The sequence below is a fragment of the Equus quagga genome, chromosome 21, assembly GCF_021613505.1.
Source record: "Equus quagga isolate Etosha38 chromosome 21, UCLA_HA_Equagga_1.0, whole genome shotgun sequence".
NCBI lineage: Eukaryota > Metazoa > Chordata > Mammalia > Perissodactyla > Equidae > Equus > Equus quagga.
This window is the reverse complement of record NC_060287.1, coordinates 28,869,313-28,883,104: the sequence shown is the minus strand read 5'-3', so window position 1 is coordinate 28,883,104 and position 13,792 is coordinate 28,869,313. Positions and strand designations below refer to the sequence as shown.

The following is a 13,792-nucleotide window of genomic DNA, read 5'->3' as shown; positions in this document are numbered from 1 at the left end:
TAACCACTGGGCCACGGAGCCGGCCCCATCCTCTGAGGTTTTCAAATTAAAAGATTTTAAAGGAATCATCCGAAGTGATTTTAGAATGCAGATTCATGGCCTTAACTTCTCATAGGCTGAAATAGAATCTCTTGGAATGGGGCCAGGAATCTGCCTTTTTAACCAAGTTCCCTACTACTAAAATTTGAGAATTTCTGTTGTACCAGATCCTACCCTAGTGACCATGAGGTGTTTCCAGCGCCGTCTGCTCCAGTACCCAGTCCTGAACTACTGTAGCTACAAGTAGCCCTGTGACACTTAGCCCCAGTGTTCTCCTAGCCATTGGGACTTTCCCTTTCTTTGTAGTACCACTGCTGTCATCCCAGTTAAGGTCTTCATAATTCCTTCTTGCCTGGAATATTCTCCGTTTTCTAACTGGTCCCCTCCTAGCTCCCTGGCAGTTCTTCTCACTTTTGATGTATTATGCTCATTAGATCTAGGCACCCATTTCATGATCTGGCTTCTTCTACCTGTCCAATTTCATGCCTTGTGATTTTTTAACAGGAATCCACTGTTCCAAAAATGAAGGTTTGTTGTCCTTCACTAGCCACCTCAGATCTCATTGAGTGGATTCAGTCACTCCTCCACACTGATCTCTTTATTAAATACTTAAGTTCTTCTGGTGTCTATTATTCTATGCTAGGTGTATAGTCTTATATACTGTGAGGCATGCAGAGACGCTAGTGATCCTTTAGAGAGAGCTTACAATCTGTTGGGGAGTCAGGCCTTTTATGGAAAAGGTAAATATCAATATGAAGTAGTTTGAGGCATTATAAGAGTTGTCATAAGGTGCTACACAGGTAAGAATGATATTTTAAGTGCAGGCAACTCACGCATTTTCCTTATGATTTCCTTTCCCTGAAGTTAGTTAGCATTTATACTTTATAGTATTACTCTGACATTATATTATAGCTTATATTGGTCTTAAAAGATGGTAGTAAGCATCATGAGATCTATGCCTAGTATAGCCTTGCACACTCGATTTTTGGTTGAATTGAAGTTTTAGAAATATGTGAACATGAAGCAATATTGATGAAAAATGATGCTTCATACCACCCAATTAAATGGTTTTTAAAAAATATCTTTGATGTTACCTTATTTGAAATTGGATAAATCTGTGATTATCTAAAGCCTTAAGACTTTCTGGAGTGCTGCTTTTATCACAGTTGACCGCTCTTTTATTATAGAATTTTTTTCTTTAACATTGAGTAATAAGACCTAGTCCTAACCAATGTATTGCTATAAGAGTTAGCATATGTAGCTGGTTGTGTATATGTGTTAAGGAGCATAGCAATGGGGAACAACCACAGCCATTACCTGAAAAACGTGTGAACTTGTGTTTTTTCACCTTCTTGATAGCTGGCAGTACTGTGCAAGGTAAATGTTAATCAATAAAGAAAATGCTAAGTCTTGGACTTTTATACAGTTATAGGAAATTACCTGAGATTACTCCAAATAAAAAGTATCGACTTCTGCTCAGTTTTCTTTAGTCTAAAATGCTTAAAGTCCTGGAACACCCATCTTGCAAATTTTAAAATTTTATAAACACTATTAAGTAGTATAAAATGAAATTGAATATAGATGTGACATTAGGCTAATCAATTTCTTTCTTTCTTTTTTTTTTTTTGGTGAGGAAGATGCACCCTGATCTAACATCTGTACCCATCTTCCTGTGTTTTATATGTGGGGCGCCTGCCACAGCATGTCTTGATGAGCAGTGCATAGGTCTGTGCCTGGGATCCAAACTGGCGAACCCTGGGCCGCTGAAGTGGAGCCCACAAATTTAACTGCTATGGCACTGGGCTGGCCCCGTCAATTTCTTATTAAAAAGAAAAAAGCCTTAAAGAGAGAATCCGCTAGTTATCTGGACAGTTATTAGATTGTGTCACTTATCAGGATAGAGGGGAGACTGCTTAATGACTGATAATACTGTTAAGTCAGTTTTGGAATTGGATGAGCATATTAGAGTTTATCGTCTGGTTTATTTGTCGAACTGCGTGACTGATTTGGTAACCCTCCTCCCATGTCCCCTTCGAAGTCACTTTGTTCACAGATTAGCAAGAAGAATTCTGGGGATCTTTCATCTCAAAGTCTCAAGGGAAATGTTTAAAAGTGAAATTCAGGGAAATAATCTGGTTTCACCTTTATATTTCTTCTTGGCATCTGTTGTAGCTTTCTCAATTCTGTCTGATCTTTCTGCCACTTTCCTCTAAGAGAAAAGAAAAACTATAACAGAACACTATAGGCAGGTGTTTTCCATCTTGTTTAATTCTCTTAACCCAAATTTTCTTATTTTGCAAAATGTTCCCTAACTATCGTTACGTGACTGGAAGATCGACTTGGAAAGTCTGTTTTTCCAGGAACAGTATTTTTAATTTGTTGGATCTTTAGGTAAGGGAGAAGTGAATAGGATGTTCAGCATAGAGAAACATAGAAAAATATATAGAGACGTTGCACTTGTAGGCAGCTTGGAAGACTAGGAATTTAGATCATGCGAATCTTTTTTGGAATTAATGTTGACCTAAGAAGACAAGTTATTTCATTTGTCTGTATTTCAGTTTTTTTTTTGCCCAAATGGCAGTAATATCTGTTAACTTACAGAGAGCACATACTTTGAGCTTAAAACAAGATAATTTATATGAAAGCACTCTTAAAAATATCTTTCATAAATAAAATTCCTGTTAGCTTACAAGTATTTCATAATGGTGTAACTTCTATTTCTTTTTTTTTCGAGATTGCCTTTTGAAAAATAAAGGGGAAGGGAAACCCCTAGAACTTGTTTCTTTTAAAAGAATATCATGAATGAAAATCAGCTATTCGACTTACTGCTGTGTATTCAGCAAATGAATTATTGCATATTATAAACAATGATATTTCTTCTATATGTTGTCTTTTGGTGTGATTAAACATATTTTTCTTGTCCTAGGTGGGATCTCATCGTGTCCGTATGTCAAGGGGATTTGAAGCCAATGCACCTGCTTTTGATAGGTAAGACTGATTATTTTTACATAATGCTGTAAGTTTTCATACTGTTAAGCAGTGGGACTAGTTATAATTGTATTTGCTGATTCATTTCAGCTTTTTTGGCTCTAAGTAAAATTTTTTCTGATTCCTAATTTAACTGGAAGACAGTGATGCTAGTGTTACGATTTCTAGGGATGATAGCAATAGGTGTGTAGGTCTTGATCTCTTGGCCTTAAAACTACTGCTCTGGGTGCGCTGTCCAGTATGGTTGCCACGAGCCACGTATAGCCCTTCAGCACTTGAAATTGACTAGTCTAAATTGAGGTGTGCTGTAAGTGTAAAATACACACGGAATTTCAAAGACTTAGTACAAAAAAAGCAAAATCTTATTAATATTTATTTTATATATTGATTACATGTTAAAATGATATTTTAACTGCAGTGGGTTAAATAAAATATATGTAAATGAATTTCATCTGTTTTCACTTTTTTTAAATGTACCTTCTAGAAAATTTAAAATAATATCTGTGGCTCGTGTTATTTTTCCTTTAGATGGCATTGTGCCATAGCCTCTGAAATGGCTAGAAGCTGGAGAGAAAAATGGCTCATATTTGGGGGCTATTTTTCTTAAGGCTAGAGCTCTTAAGGAGGTCTCTCTGAATGTTCACGGAGTGTGTGATGTCCTCATGTCCTCATGAGGTACAGTTGCCTTCCCAGCCAAGTGGGTGGCTCGTGTTCTCTGTGCTTGTCTAGCACCAGCCTCACAGAGCAGAGAGGGAGCTGGGTGACTGCAGCAGCTCCAGCATAGCTGGGAGTCTTAGCATTGGTAAGTTAGAGAGGAAACTGCATTAACTGAGTTTTCATGTATTCAGAGTTTCGAGACCATACGGAATGAATTTGCATCCAATTTTACGAATTCTGAGTTTAAAATACTGCCACATAGGTTCTATTTAATAGGGGATTCCTGCTTATTGAAAAGTAATTTTGGCTTATAATTTGACATATGCTTATTTCCTTTCTTTCTTTACTAGGCATTTTAGAACACTTAAGAATTTATATGGTAAACAAATAATAGTAAATTTGCTTGGCTCTAAGGAGGGTGAACATATGCTAAGTAAGGCTTTCCAGGTAAGTATGATCACTTTTTTTTCTGTTCTGGCCCATGGACACCTAGAATGGTATTAAAAAAATAATGTAACACAATAATCAAATTCTTCCAGGAAGTAAATGACTTCCTAGCAAAAGGTTGGGTACTTGGAACCATTAACTCTTTGGGGCTATTAGGAAATAATTTAGGATAATGTTGCTGAAATTGGGATTATAGAAAGCTTTCATGGCAGTTGACTGTTTTGTAAAATGTGCTTATTTATGTTGTGGAGAAGCAGAAGAATACCCTTCTCCCCAAAAAATGTTCATTTGTCACTGGTAGAAAAATACCAGACAGTTTCCTCCTTCATCTCTTTATTGCTTTGCCTCTTTCCTAGAAACCACAGTCATTGTTTTAGTCTTATGAAATGGTGAATAATGCATTTGTATACCTGCAAGTCTGGATTGTACCCTCTTGTATTGATGAGAGAAAATTTAAGAATTTCAAGTAAAAAAAGAATCCAAAGACATGTCTGACTTCTAAAAAAAAATATTCTTAATAAACGCTTATTGAATCAATAATGAATTAATATAAATCATGGTGTTACGTAAGATTATAAGCAAAATAATTAGAAACAAACAAAATAATTAGAAAACATTTTCTAAAGTTTACTCTAAGTCCAGAAGTAACTTAATTATTTGGGTATTTTCTTTTAATTTTGTGAAATAAATATTGTTAATAAATAGATTATACTTCAGAGAATGGTTTTTTATGGTAAACTTTTAAAACATTTGTATGTATTGAATGGAAGTGTAAAAAATGAGTTTTTCAATCTTTGATAAGCTTTGTCTTAAAAAGAAGTTAATTTATTTTGAGATTCTATAGCATATGTAAGCAGTTATTAAATTTGTGTTGTAAAAAATGAAATCCTGATGATTGGAAATGATGAATGTTATTTAAGTTGCCTCATATTAATTATGTCACTTAATCTCTCAGGGATAGTATATGAGTTTTAGGAAGAAGATGCCATTAGATATCAGCAAATAATTTTCCATTTGACTACCAGTGTCGATGAAAGCTTTGTGAGATTAGTAGATTTCAAGGGGCCATGCGAGGTTTTAATTTAAAATGTGAGGTTCTGGGGCCGGCCCCATAGGCAAGTGGTTAAGTTGTGCACTGCACTTTGGCAGCCCGGGGTTTCACTGATTTAGATCCTGGGTGCAGACATGGCACCACTCATCAGGTTGTGCTGTGGTGGCATCTCACACAGCACAACCAGAGACACTCACAACTAGAATATACAACTATGTACTGGGGGCGCTTTGGGGAGGAGAAGAAGAAGAAAAAAGAAGATTGGCAACAGATGTTAGCTCAGGTGCCAATCTTTAAAAAAATAATAAAATGTAAAGTTCCATTTATAACATTATATTGATAAGATCATATTTAGTTAACACTTAGGTGAATATTTGCCTTTTTCCTTTCAGAGTCATTTGAAAGCTTCTGAACATGCTGCTGATATCCAGATGGTGAATTTTGACTATCATCAAATGGTTAAAGGAGGAAAGGCAGAAAAATTACATAGTGTTCTTAAACCTCAAGTCCAAAAGTTTCTAGATTATGGATTTTTCTATTTCGATGGAAGTGAAGTTCAAAGGTTTGACTGTTTCTGTTTCTTTAAATTGAAACTTTGCTATAACTTAAAAATTATTCATCACATTGAACTCTTAAATTTTCTAAAATTGAAGTTTGTAATTAAAGAAAATATCTTCCTTTATTATACTTGATTATGGGTTTGTTTTCTTTCTTTAGAATTCAACAAGTAATAATACTAGCTTATGTTGTTGGGCATGTCCTGTGGGCCGGGCAGTGTACTTAGTCTCTACGTGTATCAATAACAACAATCGTAGGGATAGTGTCTATTGTTATCCCAATTCACATTTGAGGAAATTGAGGCATAGGCTATAATCTGCCCCAAGTCACATAACTGGCAAATGTAGGGCTGACATCCATCTGGCTCCAGACCTCATGCTGTTGTCTCCGAGGCTGTGCCACTTCTCTCTTAAAACTACTGCTTTAATATTTCTTGACCTGAGTAAAGACTTAAATGCAGATGGAAGTAAAAGACGTTGGCTGTCGTCTGCTTTAGGGTAATTGAAATCTTCAGTTTCTGCATAGAAATACAAGAGGAAAGGAAATATTGAAGATTTAAGTTCAGAGGAGGTTAAGGTAAACTTTAGTGAACAAAGCTCAAGTTGTTAATTTTTTCAATTTGTACAATATTTAGTATCAGTGCCATAGAAATTTTATAGGACAGCAGTAGAGATAACAGATCTTAAGTTTTTAAAATTCATTTCACAAATATTTGATTATGTATGTTTAGTTCCTAACTACTGGCCTAATTAAAAATAGTGAGTGTGGATGAATAGATAGATACCTGGTAAAGACTATATGACAAATGTTAATAATTGCAGAATTGAGATGGTGGATATGTATTCACTGTAAAATTCTTTCATCTTTTTTGTATGTTTGAAATTTGTAATAATAAAAAGTTGAGGGTAGAAAGTGGCTGCTACATTTTAATCACCTTAACTTTTCTCTGTTTATTTTAGCTTTGTTATTTTTGTTTCTAACCAGCTGTTTAACTTTACTGAATTTGTTACAGATGCCAGAGTGGTACAGTCCGAACAAACTGCTTGGATTGTCTCGACAGAACAAATAGTGTGCAGGCATTCCTTGGCTTAGAGGTAAAAAATAAATTAAAATGTGTGGGTATGACTTGCATCCGCTGCCTCTTTCAGTGCTTTTGTAATGTTTATGTTTCTCAGTTACTTTCCACAAAATGAAGTTATACTTCATTAAGGGTATTTTGTACTTCTCTTCTAGTCTTTTTTTTTTTTTCCCTGCCAAAATCTATTTTCATTTAAATGTTTCCTTTATCTGTTCTGAATAGTCTCTTTAGGTAGCTATCTATATATTTCACTCTATTGTTCCTTAACCTTCCCTTAAAAAAACTTATTTATACTATCCCAATAATTGCTTCCTTTGCCTGTCTTTTGGAAGAAAATAAGTATATGTTTTTGTATATATTTGGCCTTCATTCTCTGTGTTGTCTTTTAAATGTCTCTTTGGAATTGGGGGGTCTATTTTCACATGCACAGTCCTGTAGGATTATGTTTCTGATGGTCTGTTACCCACTGCACTTTATATGGCATTTTCAAATCAGTAGCTACATAAGACAGGATCAGAAGAGAATGCCGTTGTCAATGAGAATGAAAGTAAATGAGATTCAACTTCTCTAACTCAGTCTTTGTTTAAAAGTTTTTTTCTTTACCACTTATCCATCAAATTTGGTCTAATATTATCTCAACTATGTGACAAACTGTAGCAATGCTGAGCTTTCTGGCTTTCCTATTATGCAACAGTTAGGGTCCTAAGGCTATGGTGGGTCTTCATTTAGTTCCATAGGAACTTAGCATAGTTCTCTAATACTAAAAAGAAAAAAAAAACAGGAATAGAAAATAACATGTTCTTATCTCCTCTAATTAATGATCTCATATTTGGTCACAATATTGGTTAATTAGTTACTCTGCAGCCGAAGTTCTTTCAGTCTCAAAAGTGAAAGTACAGAATGTAGAATTCTCTGCTGCAGAAATGTATTTTTCAAGTTTACTGTTTTGCCTTTTTTTGAAGTCTGTTATTGAGGTTTATCATAATAGATTTGGAAAATATGACAGAGACAAGAAAAGTGAAAGCAGGCAGTTGGCATTTGGATGGAGTTTATCCTGTGGCTCCTGTTTGTTTTGAGTTCTGTTTCTAAGTAACTAAATACATTTGCTTAGATTCTGAGGGTAAGCTTATTGAAATACTTGAAAGTCTTTATGAAAGGTAAAACAAGTGTTAGTTTTCAGAATGTAACTTAGCTGCCTATCTGCTTTTGGTAGTTAGGTGTGAGAATACTCCCGAGTATAGCAATTGGTTGACTGGTTACAAAATTTACTAGTAAAGTAGGCAAAACCAAACTAGTAGTAAAGACCAGTTTTCCCCAATTCCTTGAAGAGACAGGCATATAAATGATAAAGGGGATCCTGGGGGCTTATTTTGTTTTGTTCTCCATGCCAACAAAGAACAGCTTTGGTGTAAGTCCCTAGGCAAGCAAAGCCAGTTGAGGGTTTTTTATGTTATTTTGTTTTTTGATCCCTCTGTAATTATGGATAATCTCCATATTTATAGATAAGTTAAGGCAAAACACAAATGGGAGGGAGTTCAGTAAAAATGCAAGGCATAGAATATGACTGGATTCCAAATAAGAGAAATAGACTAAGAATTGTATGTTGCTTTGACTTTGCCAGATTTCAAGGCTAAAATTTGTTCAGAGTAAAGACCAATAACTTTTCTAAACACTTTCGTTGTTATCTACGATGAAGGTATTGTGGTGGCCCAAAGATCCATGACATAAAAAGCTGTCATGACTTTATTCAGAGATATGACTTATTTTTGTGACAGTTCAAGAGCAGCTCTCCTTTTCTCTAAACTTTTGACCTTAATTACCCCAACTTATAGGACCAAATCCAAAAATTAAAGAAACTTAATTATTTCTGTATATGTTTAGATAAACTTGGTAAATATATTTCGTTGCTCTAATACATGTTGTTGAACAATTAGTTCTTTTAGCTGAACAGGTAAACTAGTCTGATTTATAGAGACGTTTCAGTAAGATTAATTTTGTCATTTAACCAGAAAGAAGTTCTTATTACAACAAGGGAATGTTAAGTTATTTGTAAGTTTCATGGATGGATATTTACTTTAAAAATTGAAATGGTGGGAAATAACAGCCTAGTAAACTTGTGTTTTCAGAATCCAATTCCACATAGTCCTATAACTAGAAATTTTTAATTTGATTCTGGTAGTTCTTAAAAAGTCACAGCACAATTAATGTACTGATAGATTTATACAGGTTTCTCTTTTGCTGTTTTAGATGCTTACTAAACAGTTGGAAGCTCTTGGCTTAGCTGAAAAGCCTCAGTTGGTGACTCGCTTTCAAGAGGTTTTTCGGTCAATGTGGTCTGTAAATGGTGATTCAATCAGTAAGATATATGCAGGGACTGGAGCTCTTGAAGGAAAGGCTAAGGTAAATCTCGATCTAGCACAGCATTATAAAGGATCCTCTTTTTCCTCTCTTAATAAAGCTTTTAAATGGTCTCTTTTTTAATTAACAGGGGTTTTTTTAGGTATCTGTTTTTGATCTCTGTCTTATCATGCTTTTATATTCTCTTTAACACACCCTCTATAGTGCTATTGATGATGGAATGAAAGAGAGTTATTTCCCTAGATGTGAGAGTACGACGTACTTCGTCATTTAGTGGTTATCCATTAGGCCTATATGTATGTTGCGTACATTTTTTGTGTGTAATTTTTCCCTTGCATATCTGTTTTATTTTTTTATGTTGTTTATTTTGATTATAAATATGATGTTTTTTTAACCATAATTCTCCTAGTAAAGGGTCCTATCTCATTTGGTTTGTGTCCCTAGCACTTGACACAGTGCCTCCTGTTTAATAGATGTGTGACTAATGCTGGATGAATGAATAAATCAGTGAACAATTTATGCAACACCTACTATGAACCCAACACTATTAGGGCTTGATTGTTAAGTTTTTATAATTTTACTTACCTTTCCTTGAAAAGGAGGCTATCAAAATGTACAAAAGAAGTGTGAGAGATGGGCTTAATTATGATTCTATGCCTCATTACCTTTTAATTGCTGCTATTATCTACAGACTACTTTCCACTCTAGTATTTGGCCCTTATTGAGAGACTTCAGAAGCATACTTGAGATTTTTTTCATTATTTTATACACTTAAATATTGGCTTTTTAAGGCTCTTGGCCTCAGTTGAATTTTTTAAATGTCTACAATTCCTCAAATTACATTAGGAATAGAAACAAGAACATTTAGCACTTTTATAGTTCTCATTCAGCCTCTTCAGGATAGCAACTGAAATTCTTTAAAGAGCATTCCTCATCACTGTCTTCTTTTAATTTCCAAATCTTCCTCCTTTTCTGCCTCATAAAATGCCATGCCTCTGTCCAGAGGTGACGGCCTTCCCTGGAGAGTCCCTCTGTTCGACTCATAAAAATAATGTGTACTGAGACTTACAAATATTTAGTTCTTAAATGTTCCCTATATTTGAAAACCTGAAATTGTTAAACTTTCATTTATTCCTGTTAAATGGAGAACATAATTCTTGCTGTTAAAACCTGATTCTCTTAGAACTATTGCTTAAAATATCGTTTTATGTTTCTCTGCTTTTTCATTTCTGCAGTGAGTAAGACAATATATGTACAGAGCTTACATATATTTTTAGTCTCTTTTATCTCTAACAGATAGATGGGAAATTTTATATATTAAATATGCTAGTCTGAATTGAACTAAAATCTAACGTCTGAACTGCTCTTTCTTTTCCTTTCTCTGGGTTCCTTTTGATTAATTGCCTGATAATGTGAATGGTGAGTGTCTTTTTAAATAATGTCATTTGTGTATGGTATCATGCAGGAGGAAATATTTTAAGCCTCAAATTACTGTTATTTCTTTAAGGGATAAAAAGTGCATGTTGCAAACTAAAGTTTTTTTCAAAAGGTGAGAGTTGTTTGGTTTTTTTTCAACAGTCATCTAAATCTGTAAGATCAAAATAAATCTTTATGGTAACTAACATGCCTAAGTAAAATATATGTTCATTAAAAGTTGTAATCAACTCTCCACTGTAGGAATTGGCATAAGTTTATTATTCTTATTATATATATTTAAGTGGGCAATAAAAAGACCTAAAATATGCTAACTGTAGTTTACATGTAATATTTATTTATGAACTGTAGTTATAAATTTCTTTTTAGACTAGACGTTCATTCTTATGTTCAGTTTTAGTTTTAACTAATATAAGTTATTTGGGAACAATTTCAATTTTATTTTTCTACTATTAAATTATTTTGGAGTTTAGATGTACAGTGTATCTCTTTTATCTCCCCTGTTTCTCCCCACCCTTCCCATCCCCAAGTCTAAAAGCTATGATGTAAGAAATGATTTCCTTGTTTTAAATAAGCACATTTAAATGAACAGTGCCCAAGGTGTCACTGTTTCTCTTCCTCTTTGGGATAATGGCTCTGCACAAAGAAATGGAAAAGCTCAGTGCCACAACTGCACCCACTAATGATACCTGGGCAGTAAATGTTTAAAACTGTTTACTATTTTAAAAATGAAATTTAGAATGAGAGTCCATGCTCCCTTTCTTGAACAGGCCGGAAAGTTAAAAGATGGTGCTCGTTCTGTTACCCGAACGATTCAGAATAACTTCTTTGACAGCTCCAAGCAAGAGGCCATTGATGTTTTGCTGTTGGGAAATACTCTAAATAGTGATTTGGCTGACAAAGCTCGAGCACTTTTGACTACTGGAAGTTTGCGTGGTATGCATACTTAACTTTGTATTTTACTTTCTTTCTTTCTCTATATTTCTTCTAAAAGTCGAAGAGGTAAATTAGGCTTATTTACATAAATAATTTTTAGATGGAGTTGATTAAAACAGTTTTGGAAGGAATTTCTATGAATGTAATTTTTAAAAATTTCATTCTCCAAAGGAAGTTATCATTTTTAAAATGTTTATATCATCAGTGGTATTATTAAGCCATAAACTGAGGCCCATGCGTGTTTTCTTTTTTAGATTATGATGGAGAGCATGAATGGTTTAAGTATTGCTAACTTTATGTAAGGCAGAATTTCGTAGAATATTCAGCTAGTACTTTTAGTAGAGCATTCAATAACATAGTTATGTAAAAAACAAAAGCTTTATTGAAAAAACCAATACCTATATTGTTGGTTTTGCTAATCACCACCCCAAAAGTTTATATAACTTGGTCTTACCTTTTAATTGCTATTGTTTGAATGAGCATTAAATCATATTAATTTAAAATAGTGTTTATTATTGGACACTAATTATTACTCCCAATTTTAATATTTGACAGAAATAGTTGGCTTTCAGGATGGCCTTTTATCTTTCAGTATGTTTTTTATTAAAATCAAAAGAATTTGAGCTCATGTCAATGAGTAATATCATGAGAAAACTCAACATTCATTGTAGAAATTAATAAATTAGGCTTCCTTAATTCCGTATTTTTCTATTTTAACTTTTCAGCAGTCTGAACATTTTTATTTCTCCTGTCATCTCCAAACTAAACCTTTAGTTTTCCCTGTTCAAGTAGACAAGTTCAAGTAGAAAATTGTTTCTCATCAAGTAATGTGCTCTTGGATAATTGCTTGGTCAAATAGGTTACCATGGATTCTTGCAGAATTCTGCATGGTGCTGAAGGTAGTTAATTACAGTCAGCTCCTCAGGGATCTGTAAGTAGGCTGAGGAGCTGAGACCTACTAAAGCTGTAAAAAACAAAATCTGATCTCAGCTACTGCTTTTATTCAGGTTTTCTTCCTGGCTTCCAACAGTGGAGACTTGACTGATTTCCATCTTATCAGCTCTTTCCACTTGTACCTTCTTTAGTTAATAAGCAACATTGAAAGTAAGCAATTGAACGACAGAAAAGAAGTGAAGGACCTGATTCCCGTACTTGATCATCAGGGTTTTAGTTTCTTACACATTTTACTATATGTAAAATATGCCTTTTAAAAAAAGTACAGTCAGTTCTGCTATAATGCTTGTTCTGAGAATGGGAATTTGTTCCAACATGGATGCTATATTAGGGAACATTTTTAGTGTAACGCTAATTCTACATTAGTTTATGCATGATTTCACCAGCAGTAACGCTATGTAAATGCAGAAAACTGCACCCAGCAGAACTGAGATGGGTAGAAATATACAAAACACACATACACACATGTGCACACCTCAAACATCACTTTCCCTCAGTTCACCAGCTGTGTTATGAGCCATACCCATCCACATCTGATGTTCCAACTTTCTGTCCAATATCAGAGAACCCTTCTTCCATCATTCACAATTACTCCTGATGCCCATTTCTACAAGCAAACTTCAGTTCTTTTTCAAGATGAAGCGCCATATTTTAAGGAGTATTCATCCATTTCTTAACCATTTAACACATGTAAAACTCTGCTACTGTCTTAATTAGGTTCCTGTCTTTTGGCCTGTCACTGCCAAAGTTTTTGAGTGTTGGGCCCTAACTCCATTTTCCCCATAAGCCCTGTGGCTGTGGGAATTTGAACCATTTTGTATAGCATGGTGGTTTTTTTGGGAATGCATGTGTTTGATGGTGTTATAACTGAATTGATTGTACTTTTCAACTGGTGAGTCCCAGAAAGAATACTGTAAGGTATATATTAGGGCAGTGTCTTTCATTTGTTCAATCCAGCCTGTAAGGTTTTCAGATTTATATTCTCCCTCACATGTATGTGCACATGCTCACACATACACATATACACGTACAGGAACAGCGTGAAAAGCAGGTGTAGAACCTTCTGTTGTGAAACTCGGGACATCGCTGAGTCACTGTAGGATTTTTCTAGAGACAGAGGGTTTGTGTCAGTTATCATTTATTCTTAATCTTTGGTATCCTACAGCCATCTGAAAAAATAAAGTCATCAAATTGACTTAAAAGGAAAAAGTGAGTCCATCTCAGAATGTTTTGTCATAACACTTTAGATGTTAACTGTAACTTTCTGTTGTACTAATGATTCTTTGTTTTCT

General features: G+C 34.4%; 1 protein-coding gene across 9 annotated transcripts in view; it reads left to right on the top strand.

Moving 5' to 3' along the window:
- LOC124231362 (synaptojanin-1-like) overlaps positions 1-13,792 on the top strand; it is an 88,749-nt gene that overhangs the window by 33,078 nt on the left and 41,879 nt on the right. For 6 of the 9 annotated variants that reach the window (XM_046648135.1, XM_046648133.1, XM_046648138.1 and 3 more), the window contains exons 7-12: positions 2,966-3,027; positions 4,035-4,131; positions 5,575-5,744; positions 6,753-6,834; positions 9,066-9,218; positions 11,390-11,546. In XM_046648135.1, the coding sequence (XP_046504091.1) occupies positions 2,966-3,027; positions 4,035-4,131; positions 5,575-5,744; positions 6,753-6,834; positions 9,066-9,218; positions 11,390-11,546 (721 nt within the window). Of the gene's footprint in view, positions 1-2,965; positions 3,028-4,034; positions 4,132-5,574; positions 5,745-6,752; positions 6,835-9,065; positions 9,219-11,380; positions 11,547-13,792 lie in introns of all 9 variants that reach the window. The other 3 variants (XM_046648137.1, XM_046648139.1, XM_046648140.1) reach the window with 2 other exon arrangements.